The sequence below is a fragment of the Salmo trutta genome, chromosome 29 (genome assembly GCF_901001165.1).
Source record: "Salmo trutta chromosome 29, fSalTru1.1, whole genome shotgun sequence".
NCBI lineage: Eukaryota > Metazoa > Chordata > Actinopteri > Salmoniformes > Salmonidae > Salmo > Salmo trutta.
Window position 1 is genome coordinate 3315699 of NC_042985.1, and position 12202 is coordinate 3327900.

General features: G+C 41.6%; 1 protein-coding gene across 1 annotated transcript in view; it reads left to right on the forward strand.

Moving 5' to 3' along the window:
• Positions 1 to 12202, forward strand: part of trpm5 (transient receptor potential cation channel, subfamily M, member 5) — a 45958-nt gene that overhangs the window by 19110 nt on the left and 14646 nt on the right. Inside the window, exons 13-22 of the mRNA XM_029720565.1 lie at positions 491 to 614; positions 1041 to 1186; positions 2475 to 2587; positions 2866 to 2967; positions 3788 to 4052; positions 4859 to 4977; positions 6604 to 6736; positions 7118 to 7292; positions 8883 to 9051; positions 9704 to 9882. Coding sequence (XP_029576425.1) covers positions 491 to 614; positions 1041 to 1186; positions 2475 to 2587; positions 2866 to 2967; positions 3788 to 4052; positions 4859 to 4977; positions 6604 to 6736; positions 7118 to 7292; positions 8883 to 9051; positions 9704 to 9882 — 1525 coding nt within the window. The remainder of the gene's footprint in view (positions 1 to 490; positions 615 to 1040; positions 1187 to 2474; positions 2588 to 2865; positions 2968 to 3787; positions 4053 to 4858; positions 4978 to 6603; positions 6737 to 7117; positions 7293 to 8882; positions 9052 to 9703; positions 9883 to 12202) is intronic.

Genomic DNA, 12202 nt, shown 5'->3' on the forward strand with positions numbered 1-12202 from the left:
TGTTGCCTAATTATTTTTTGGTAGGTTTCCACACTACTTTCCTTCTATCTATAGCATTTCTTAATATTATTCAGTTCCTTTAGCTTTGATGCCTCATGATTGAGTATTGCTCTGTTCAAGTCTCCCTCTCTCTCCCTCTCTCTCCCTCTCTGTCTCCCTCTCTGTCTCCCTCGCTGTCTCTGTCTCTGACTCTGTCTCTGTCTCTGTCGCTGTCTCTCTCCCTCTCTCTCTCTCTGTGTCTCTCTGTGTCTCTCTCTCTCTCTCTCTCTCTCTCTCTCTCTCTCTCTCTCTCTGTGTGTCTCTCTCTCTCTGTGTGTCTCTCTGTGTCTCTCTGTCTCTCTGTCTCTCTGTCTCTCTGTCTCTGTCTCTCTCTCTCTCTCTCTCTGTCTCTCTCTCTCTCTCTCTGTCTCTCTCTCTCTCTCTCTGTCTCTCTCTCTCTCTCTCTCTCTCTCTCTGTCTCTCTCTCTCTCTCTCTCTCTCTGTGGTCCAGGGTCCTGAGGCTGTAGCTGCGGCTCTAGCTGGTTATAAGATCCTGAAAGAGATGTCTGGCCTGGAGTCAGAGGCAGAGTCAGCACGCAGTATGAAGGAGGCCAAGTATGAGCAGTTTGCCCTAGGTGAGAGACACGAGGAGCATGTAGGCACACACACACACACACACACACACACACACACACACACACACACACACACACACACACACACACACACACACACACACACACACACACACACACACACACACACACACACACACACACACACACACACTGGATAAAACATGCAGTATCACACTCTGCGATGACATAATGCTCTGGGATCACAAACCATCACTTAGTTGAAAAATACCACTAAGACAAAGATGTTCCCTGAAAGTATCTATTTCCTAGGAAATTCTCCTGGGGTTATTCACAGTGAGATCATCACAAGATAAGAATCTAGATACTACCAATGCCTATATAACAAGCAGACAAAAGCCTGATTTGAATGGTGTGAAGTCTTGGTAAGTGTGTTGAGTCTGGTGTGTGTGTATGTGTTGCCAGATCTGTTTGGGGAGTGCTACTCTAACAGTGAGGACAGGGCCTATGCTCTTCTGGTGAGAAGGACCCGCTGCTGGAATCAATCCACCGTCCTCAACCTGGCAACCGAGGCTGATGCCAAGTGCTTCTTCGCCCACGATGGAGTTCAGGTAGGCTACGGTAACACGTGCAGGCACACATAGACACACCGAAAGAGACATGTGGCCTCCTTACTTTTAATCTCGATGTTCCATAAACAAATGATACATAGATTTGACTGTGTACACAGACAATATTCACAGAGTCCTCTTGGTGTGTGACTGTGTGTTGATAGTGTGTTTTATGGGGTGATGTGCCCTCTGCTGGTTTCAGTGTTGATAGGTGTATTTTATGGGGTGATGTGTCCTCTGCTGGTTTCAGTGTTGATAGGGGTGTTTTATGGGGTGATGTGCCCTCTGCTGGTTTCAGTGTTGATAGGTGTGTTTTATGGGGTGATGTGCCCTCTGCTGGTTTCAGTGTTGATAGGTGTGTTTGATAGGGTGATGTGCCCTCTGCTGGTTTCAGTGTTGATAGGTGTGTTTTATGGGGTGATGTGTCCTCTGCTGGTTTCAGTGTTGATAGGTGTGTTTTATGGGGTGATGTGCCCTCTGCTGGTTTCAGTGTTGATAGGTGTGTTTTATGGGGTGATGTGCCCTCTGCTGGTTTCAGTGTTGATAGGTGTGTTTTATGGGGTGATGTGCCCTCTGCTGGTTTCAGTGTTGATAGGTGTGTTTTATGGGGTGATGTGTCCTCTGCTGGTTTCAGTGTTGATAGGTGTGTTTTATGGGGTGATGTGCCCTCTGCTGGTTTCAGTGTTGATAGGTGTGTTTTATGGGGCGATGTGCCCTCTGCTGGTTTCAGTGTTGATAGGTGTGTTTTATGGGGTGATGTGTCCTCTGCTGGTTTCAGTGTTGATAGGTGTGTTTTATGGGGTGATGTGTCCTCTGCTGGTTTCAGTGTTGATAGGTGTGTTTTATGGGGTGATGTGCCCTCTGCTGGTTTCAGTGTTGATAGGTGTGTTCTACACTTTCACAGTAGTAAGGCCATACACATTTAATTAAATGGCTGCCCTTTAAACATTTCTTTTGCAGGATTATAGCAAAATAATGTTCTCAATTTTACAGTAAAACGATTCACAACATCCTCTCGGATTATGGCTGAACTACCTCTTTTAACCTCCCCAAGAGACTAAAATGTGCTCGCCTCACTTGAAAAAAATAATATGTTAAACATGCAATACAATTAGTATGGCCTATGTAATACAATTAGTATGGCCTATGTAATACAATTAGTATGGCCTATGTAATACAATTAGTATGGCCTATGTAATACAATTAGTATGGCCTATGTAATACAATTAGTATGGCCTAAGATAAGGTTGTGTGATAGGTTGGTAACAGCGCTCATGGTTTGTCCCAGGGGTTCCTCACTAAGATCTGGTGGGGGGCGATGACTACAGACACAGCCATCTCCAAACTGGTGCTGTCTTTCTTCTGTCCCCCTCTCATCTGGACCAACCTCATCAAGTTCAGGTCACCACAGAAATCTAGCTTCATATTGTCAATGTTGTCACAGTCATTTCCACAGTACGGTAGGAACCGTAAGAACGTGTGTCTGTTGTTGAAGCACAGTGTGTGTGTGTGTGTGTGTGTGTGTGTGTGTGTGTGTGTGTGTGTGTGTGTGTGTGTGTGTGTGTGTGTGTGTGTGTGTGTGTGTGTGTGTGTGTGTGTGTGTGTGTGTGTGTGTGTGTATGCATCGGCCCTGTCCTCGTCTGTGTAGTCATGTTATCTCTATGTGTGTAATGATGCAGTGATGAGGAGCTAGACAGTCGTGGTGGAGGAGAGGAGCAGTATGTGGAGCTAGACAGTCTGGACACAGAAAAGGCCCTGCTACTAACAGACAATGACCCTTTGTGAGTTATAAAACCATTTATTCTACTATACCTGCTGTTTATAAAGGGACATAAAGTGTAGTCAACTTTGTTCTAAGGGCAGAAAGAATCTGATTGGTTTAGGGCAGAACAAATATGATTGGTTTCTAGGTCAATGGGCAGAGTTTAACAGATGCACAACTTTTGAAAACATGGCGGACGTTTGAACTGAGAATATTGTAAATAAAACTTTGAGTTACAAGTTGTAACATTTTGAAATCATTATTGTGTTACAGTAGTCATACAAATGTGACAGCACCTCTAAAATACAGCTGGTCTCATGACTTGAAGGAAAGAGCAAAATAGAGCTAGCTAGCTTGGTCTCAAATATACCAGTAAATCAGCTCCCACTTTCCTTATCAAAATATTTCGTTTTATAAGCTATATGAACTTAACAATTGGAATGGACAGTTATGTTTCCCTGAGGGCAGAAACGTAAAATGTTAAGCTATATGTAGCTTAGCTGAGCAGGGCACTACTTCTTACTAAGGTTGAATTATAAAATAGAAATAGCTAGCAAGCTAGGTCAAAAATCTGCCAGTAGGTCAGTTAACATTTATTTTATTAAAAGTTTAGTTGAATAAGCTATATAAACAATTGTTCTGCCCTAAACCAATCAGATTATGTATGTCCTTAGAACAAAGTTGACTACACTTCATGTCAACCTGCCTTTTAGCAGCCGTGAGCCAGCCAGTTTGGTAATACGAGGCTAGAAGTTTGTGGACTGTTGAGGAACACTGTATATAAAAAAATTCTATTCAAGTAAAATTCCCAATTTTCAATTTGTTGTATGGTGTTCCAGAGACTCAGGTGGTCCTCCTGGTGGCGTGGAGGGCCAGAGCAGTGCAGCCGTGTGGTGGCGTTTCCTGCTGCGTCGCTGGCGTCGCTTCTGGAGCGCCCCGGTCACTGTGTTCCTAGGCAACGTCATCATGTACTTTGCCTTCCTCATCCTGTTCACCTACGTGCTCCTGCTGGACTTTCGTCCTCCGCCCCCCGCGGGTCCTGGGGCCCCTGAGATCATGCTCTACTTCTGGGTCTTCACCCTGGTGCTGGAGGAGCTGAGACAGGTATGTTGACGTCACGGGCTGGATCTGAACTCGGGTCTCCCACGAGAAAAACCAACGTCTTAATTGTTAGAGCAAGAGGAAATGTCCTTGTAGGGCTGAGGGTGACACTGGCAAAGCTACCTCAGGAGACCATGAGCCCAACTCATGTCATCATCATTGACATCACTTCCCATGGGTTTTGATTTACATTTGTTCGAGTTGTCAACTAACGTGAATTCAATGTGAAAATTAAATAAAAAAATTACCATGTCATTGGATTAAGGTTAAAAGTTGGGGTGAATTTTTTTTCACGTAATTTTTTGTTGTTGAAATTACGTGGAAACAACATTGATTCAACCAGTTTTTGCCTAGTGGACTCCCGAGTGGCGCAGCGGTCTAAGGCACTGCATCTCAGTGTAAGATGCGTTCTTAACTGACTTGCCTAGTTAAATAAAGGTTACATAGCACAATATGTGTGTCTGAAATGGCACCCTATTCCCTACATACTGAACTACTTTCGACAAGGGCCCTGTTCAGAACACTAAGTAGTGCACTAAGGAATAGGGTTCCATTTCAGTGCTTCTCAACTCTGTTCCTCAGGTACTCTTATCAGCTGTTGATAAGTTGCATCAGGTGTGCGGCTAGACAAAATATGTGCAGCGTTGAGGATACTCGTGGACTGTTGCTGAGGATAAATCTATTTTTAGCCTGGGGAAATTTGACATAAATTACTCAAACTACCTGGAAATATACACAAATAGAATGATACTGCTAATTGTGATGTTCTAAAAGAGTGAACTAACACTTTATTGACCTGGGTGATGCAGAGTTTCTTCACAGACGAAGACATGAGCATCCTGAAGAAATTCAAGCTGTACGTGGAGGACAACTGGAACAAGTGTGACATGGTGGCCATCTCACTCTTCATAATCGGTGTGTCCTGCAGGTGAGCAGAGTCCTCTTCCTCTCTTGCAACCAACAAAGTTCCATCTATATGCAGATGATACAGTTATATATTCATGTGCTCCTTCTCTGGGTCAGGCTGTTGAAGAGCTCCAGACTGCTTTTCAGTCACTGCAGGCCTCACCTTATGGTCTCAAACTGGTCTTTAATATACAAAAAAAACTACATTCATGACCTTTACCAGAGCTAGAAGTCTGCCAGAGAAGGTTAGCATTGTCACATCTGGTGGCTTAGCCATTGAAAAAGTGTCATCCTACAAATACCTAGGTATTTGGTTGGTTAATAACAAGTTGTCCTTTAAAGTGCATGTGGATAATCTTGTGACAAAGCTTAAATGTAAATTGGGTTTTTATTTTCGTAATAAGGCTTGCTTCCCACTTATGGCTAGAAAGAAGCGTGTTCAGGCCACTTTTCTCTCTGTAATTGATTATGGTGACTTGTTGTATATGCATACAGCCTCCTCTGTCTTACAGAGACTGGACTCTGTTTATCATGCATCCTTGCGCTTTATTGCAAATGCCAAGTCACTCACCCACCATTGCACATTGTACCAAATGGTAGGTTGGACTTCACTTTATATGCACAGAAAGATACATTTGTATGTGTTCATCTACAAAGCCCTTTTGGGTAAACTCCCTCTTTACGTCTGTAGTCTGGTCTCCTTCACCACCAGCAGTTACCATACCCCGTCTGCTAGGTGGTTGCTATGTTACCATACCCCGTCTGCTAGGTGGTTGCTACTTAAAGTCCCCAGGACATTCACAGTATTAGGCAAGACTGCCTTCTCTTCTTGTGCACCAGAGGCATGGAATAATCTACAATCCATGCTTCATCTAGATATGTTAGTGCCACTGAATGAATTTAAAATATTGATGAGAGACTCTTACAGAGGAGTGTAAATGCTTTTTTTAGGCTGGATCATGTTGTTGTATTGTATTGTTGTATATTTTAATTATGTAATGTATTGATTGTTACTGCCTTCTTGGCCAGGTCTCCCTTGAAAAAGAGGCTCTGGGTCTCAATGGGCTTTTCCAAAAAATGTAAATATACAGGTGTAGGATCTTAATTTCACCGGTTTCGTCGCAAGAGTAAAATAACCCTGCAGCAGGAGGATTTGATTTTAAAAAAGTGACGATTTCTAACAAGAAATTAGTTTTGATAGGCTACAGTCGGTAGGATATATGATAGGCTACAGTAGGTAGGCTATATGATAGGCTACAGTAGGTAGGATATATGATAGGCTACAGTAGGTAGGATATATGATAGGCTACAGTAGGCTATAGTTGTGGTGTGATATCTAGTGATAGAAAGAGAACTGCTGATTTTCAATACATTTACTGTATGAAGTGACATTGCTAGTGACATTAACTCCGTACAGCTGGGGTATTTAAATCTGACCCTACGAGGTCCGGGGACTACTGCTGCTTTGGTCTTCTACCTGATAATTCATTGCATCCACCTGGTGTCCCAGGTCTTAATCAGTTCCTGATTAGGGGGAGGAGAATTTTAAAACATTTACAAAAATTCTGTGGAACTGGCTTCGAGGTCCAGATTAGAATTTGAGGGCCATAGTTTAATATAGGACTAATAGAGGATGTAATTATGACAGGATGGTGAAAGACACGTATGAGGCGGGACGAACGGTTCTGGCGCTGGACTTCATGGTGTTCACACTGCGTCTTATCCACATCTTCGCCATCCACAAGCAACTGGGGCCTAAGATCATCATTGTGGAGAGGATGGTAAAGTAGAGAACTGTTCAAAAGACAAACATGTATGACCCACAAAGCATGACCCATAAATACAATGTAGCCCAACTAAACCACATTTAGAAAACTCTAATATATTTGTGTATCAGGGCTGAGGTCAATTCCATTTCAATTCCAGTCAATTCAGAAAGTATATCAAATGTAAAAAAATATATACATTTGTCATTGATTATTATTATTTTTCATTGTAATTGTAATTCCAGTGTACTTCTTGAATTGACTGTAATTGACCCCAAACCAGTTGTGTATAAATGGAATTGTGGTTATAACCATACTTTATAACCTGGTACATTTGTGGTGTTTGTCAGATGAGGATTACACGTAATAATGTTTGTGCTCTATTCTTCCTGGCAGATGAAGGATGTGTTCTTCTTCCTGTTCTTCCTGAGTGTGTGGCTCATAGCGTACGGCGTGGCTACTCAGGCCCTTCTCCACCCCAACGACCCGCGCCTAGACTGGGTGTTTCGCAGGGTCCTGTATCGACCCTACCTGCACATCTTTGGCCAGATCCCACTGGAGGAGATTGACGGTGAGATATAATGTTTTCTGTTTTTCTAGCAATGCCTCTGTTCTGTTATAGTCATGTACATGTAGTTCTGTTTACATGTTGTGTACATCACAGGAGGTTGGTAGCACCTTAATTTGGGAGGACGAGCTCATGGTCATGTCTGGAACGAAGTAAGTGGAATGGTATCAAATCCATCAAACACATGGTTTATATAGATCCATATTCTCCGTTCCAGCCATTATTATGAGCCATCCTCCCCTCAGCAGCCTCCACTGGTGCACATGTAGTTTACATGTAGTTCCGTTTACATTTAGTTTACATGTAGTTTACTTGTAGTTAGTTTACATGTAGTCAGTTTACATGTAGTTTACATGTAGTTCCATTTACATTTAGTTTACATGTAGTTTACTTGTAGTCAGTTTACATGTAGTCAGTTTACATGTAGTTCACACATAGCCAGTTTACATGTAGTTTAGATGTAGTTCAGTTTAAATGTAGTTTACATGTACTTATGTTTATATGTAGTTTACATGTAGATCTGTTTTCATGTAATTTACATGTGGTTCCGTTTACATGTAGTTTACAGGTGGTTCCTTTGTCATGTAGTTTTCATGTTGTTCAGTTTACATGTAGTTTACATGTAGTTTACATGTAATTCAGTTCAGCACTGTTTTGCTTTATCTTGGCCAGGTCGCAGTTGTAAATGAGAACTTGTTCTCAACTGGCCTTCCTGGTTAAATAAAGGTGAAATAAAAATATATATAAAAAAGATGTAGTTTACATGTAGTTCAGTTTACTTGTAGTTTACATGTAGTTCAGTTTACTTGCAGTATACATGTTGTTCAGTTTACAAGTAGTTTACATGTAGTTCAGTTTACTTGTAGTATACATGTTGTTCAGTTTACTTGTAGTTTACATGTAGTTCAGTTTACTTGTAGTATACATGTTGTTCAGTTTACAAGTAGTTTACATGTTGTTGAGTTTACATGTAGTTCAGTTTACATGTAGTTCAGTTTACATGTAGTTTACATGTAGTTCAGTTTCATTGTAGTTTACATGTAGTTCAGTTTACATGTAGTTTACATGTAGTTCAGTTTAGATGTAGTTTACATGTAGTTCAGTTTACATGTAGTTCAGTTTACATGTAGTTTACATGTAGTTCAGTTTACATGTAGTTTACATGTAGTTCAGTTTACATGTAGTTTACATGTAGTTCAGTTTACATGTAGTTTACATGTAGTTCAGTTTCATTGTAGTTTACATGTAGTTCAGTTTACATGTAGTTTACATGTAGTTCAGTTTACATGTAGTTTACATGTTGTTCAGTTTACATGTAGTTTACATGTTGTTCAGTTTACATGTAGTTTACATGTAGTTCAGTTTACATGTAGTTCAGTGGTACATTTTGTTGTCATTCACTATATATCTTGAATTGTTAGTGTATATAAGTGCCTTGGTGTAAAACAAAGTATTTCTGCATGCTTGACCACACTGCTGGGCACTGCTCAGCGGGCGACCTGCGTCTGTGTTACGCAGTGCATTTTCTTGTTCGTAAAAGCAAATATCTGAGAACAACCAATAGTGAAGAACTATCGAATGTAATCTTCCCAGTGGCACGGATGCCCGAGACCAACTGCACCACGGTGATAGAGGAGATCATCATGGGAACTCTGCCCCCTTGTCCCAACATCTACGCCAACTGGCTGGTCATCCTACTGCTGGTCATCTTCTTACTGGTTACCAACGTTCTGCTGCTCAACCTCCTCATCGCCATGTTCAGGTCAGACTCAACACACACGCTACTCTGCAGCTCAGTTCGTAGAACATGGGGCTTGACAACGACAAGATAGTGGGTTAAATTCTTGGGAACCACCCGTATGTAAAATGAAAACATCTGCTAAATGGCAAATATGTACAAGGTCAGACTTATCACACACGTGTTACTCAGGCCACAGTCATCACCCAGGAAAGAATAGTTTACTCTGATGAGGGAGACTCCAAAAACATGTCCCAATTCAGGGCCGAATTCAATGATCATGTGCTGCAAGAACAGAGGTTTTGGATGTATTCATTGACATCCACTGTGTGAAACCAAAATAAACTTGCATGCACAATCATTGAAACATGCTTTTGTTTTGTTTTCTTTGACCCAGAACAGCTGGGTAAAAGTTTTTTTGAACAAAGCCTATAGACCTACAGAGCTTTTAATGATTGACAGGAAGAGTCTGGCCTGAACTGTGACTGTCTCACACAACCATCTGTTATGATTATTAATAATAATAATAATGATTAAGGTTGTATAGTTCACGGGTATACACAATTCAACTGTCTCTTTACCTTGGATTAACACAGAAAAAAGATCAATACTTACTCACATGTATCTCATGCAGTGTATTCTCACTGTGATCTTTCCTCCACCTGCGTACCTACAGCTACACATTCCAGGTGGTGCAGGGCAACACGGACATCTTCTGGAAGTTCCAGAGGTACAACCTGATCGTGGAGTACCACAGCCGGCCAGCCTTAGCCCCGCCCTTCATCATCATCAGCCACTGCTCCCAGCTCCTCCTCAGCCTGGTCAAGAGGCCTGAGCCCAAACTGGAGCAACTAGGTAGGACCAGAAACAGACGTATTTACATCGCATACATACAGACATGTCTAGTTATGTAGGTACATAGTTACACATTCACACATTCATATACAGTACATGTGTTTTAATACGTTGTCGGTTGCAGCAGCCCTACTGCACATCGTAGTGTGAACGTACACAACACAATTCAGTTTAATATGAAACATAACACACATGGACAGTATACAGGTCCTTACACCGTGTTGTTGGTGCTAGTATATAGATACTTACACCGTGTTGTTGGTGCTAGTACATAGATACTAACAGAGTGGTGTTGGTGCTAGTACATAGATACTAACAGAGTGGTGTTGGTGCTAGTACATAGATACTTACAGAGTGGTGTTGGTGCTAGTACATAGATACTAACAGAGTGGTGTTGGTGCTAGTACATAGATACTAACAGAGTGGTGTTGGTGCTAGTATATAGATACTAACAGAGTGGTGTTGGTGCTAGTATATAGATACTAACAGAGTGGTGTTGGTGCTAGTATATAGATACTAACAGAGTGGTGTTGGTGCTAGTATATAGATACTAACAGAGTGGTGTTGGTGCTAGTATATAGATACTAACAGAGTGGTGTTGGTGCTAGTACATAGATACTAACAGAGTGGTGTTGGTGCTAGTATATAGATACTAACAGAGTGGTGTTGGTGCTAGTACATAGATACTAACAGAGTGGTGTTGGTGCTAGTACATAGATACTAACAGAGTGGTGTTGGTGCTAGTACATACATTTAGGTCATTTTAGCAGACGCTCTTATCCAGAGCGACTTACAGTAGTGAATGCATACATTTCATACATGGCTCCCCGTGGGAATCGAACCCACAACCCTGGCATTGCAAACACCATGCGTTGCAAACACCATGCTCTACCAACTGAGCTACAGGGAAGGAGTGGTGTTGGTGCTAGTATATAGATACTAACAGAGTGGTGTTGGTGCTAGTACATAGATACTAACAGAGTGGTGTTGGTGCTAGTATATAGATACTAACAGAGTGGTGTTGGTGCTAGTATATAGATACTAACAGAGTGGTGTTGGTAGTATATAGATACTAACAGAGTGGTGTTGGTGCTAGTATATAGATACTAACAGAGTGGTGTTGGTGCTAGTACATAGATACTAACAGAGTGGTGTTGGTGCTAGTATCTAGTATATAGATACTAACAGAGTGGTGTTGGTGCTAGTACATAGATACTTACACCGTGTTGTTGGTGCTAGTACATAGATACTAACAGAGTGGTGTTGGTGCTAGTACATAGATACTAACAGAGTGGTGTTGGTGCTAGTACATAGATACTTACACCGTGTTGTTGGTGCTAGTACATAGATACTAACAGAGTGGTGTTGGTGCTAGTACATAGATACTAACAGAGTGGTGTTGGTGCTAGTACATAGATACTAACAGAGTGGTGTTGGTGCTAGTACATAGATACTAACAGAGTGGTGTTGGTGCTAGTATATAGATACTAACAGAGTGGTGTTGGTGCTAGTACATAGATACTAACAGAGTGGTGTTGGTGCTAGTACATAGATACTAACAGAGTGGTGTTGGTGCTAGTATATAGATACTAACAGAGTGGTGTTGGTGCTAGTATATAGATACTAACAGAGTGGTGTTGGTGCTAGTACATAGATACTAACAGAGTGGTGTTGGTGCTAGTATATAGATACTAACAGAGTGGTGTTGGTGCTAGTACATAGATACTAACAGAGTGGTGTTGGTGCTAGTATATAGATACTAACAGAGTGGTGTTGGTGCTAGTACATAGATACTAACAGAGTGGTGTTGGTGCTAGTACATAGATACTAACAGAGTGGTGTTGGTGCTAGTATATAGATACTAACAGAGTGGTGTTGGTGCTAGTACATAGATACTAACAGAGTGGTGTTGGTGCTAGTACATAGATACTAACAGAGTGGTGTTGGTGCTAGTACATAGATACTAACAGAGTGGTGTTGGTGCTAGTACATAGATACTAACAGAGTGGTGTTGGTGCTAGTATATAGATACTAACAGAGTGGTGTTGGTGCTAGTATATAGATACTAACAGAGTGGTGTTGGTAGTATATAGATACTAACAGAGTGGTGTTGGTGCTAGTATATAGATACTAACAGAGTGGTGTTGGTGCTAGTACATAGATACTAACAGAGTGGTGTTGGTGCTAGTATATAGATACTAACAGAGTGGTGTTGGTGCTAGTACATAGATACTTACACCGTGTTGTTGGTGCTAGTACATAGATACTAACAGAGTGGTGTTGGTGCTAGTACATAGATACTAACAGAGTGGTGTTGGTG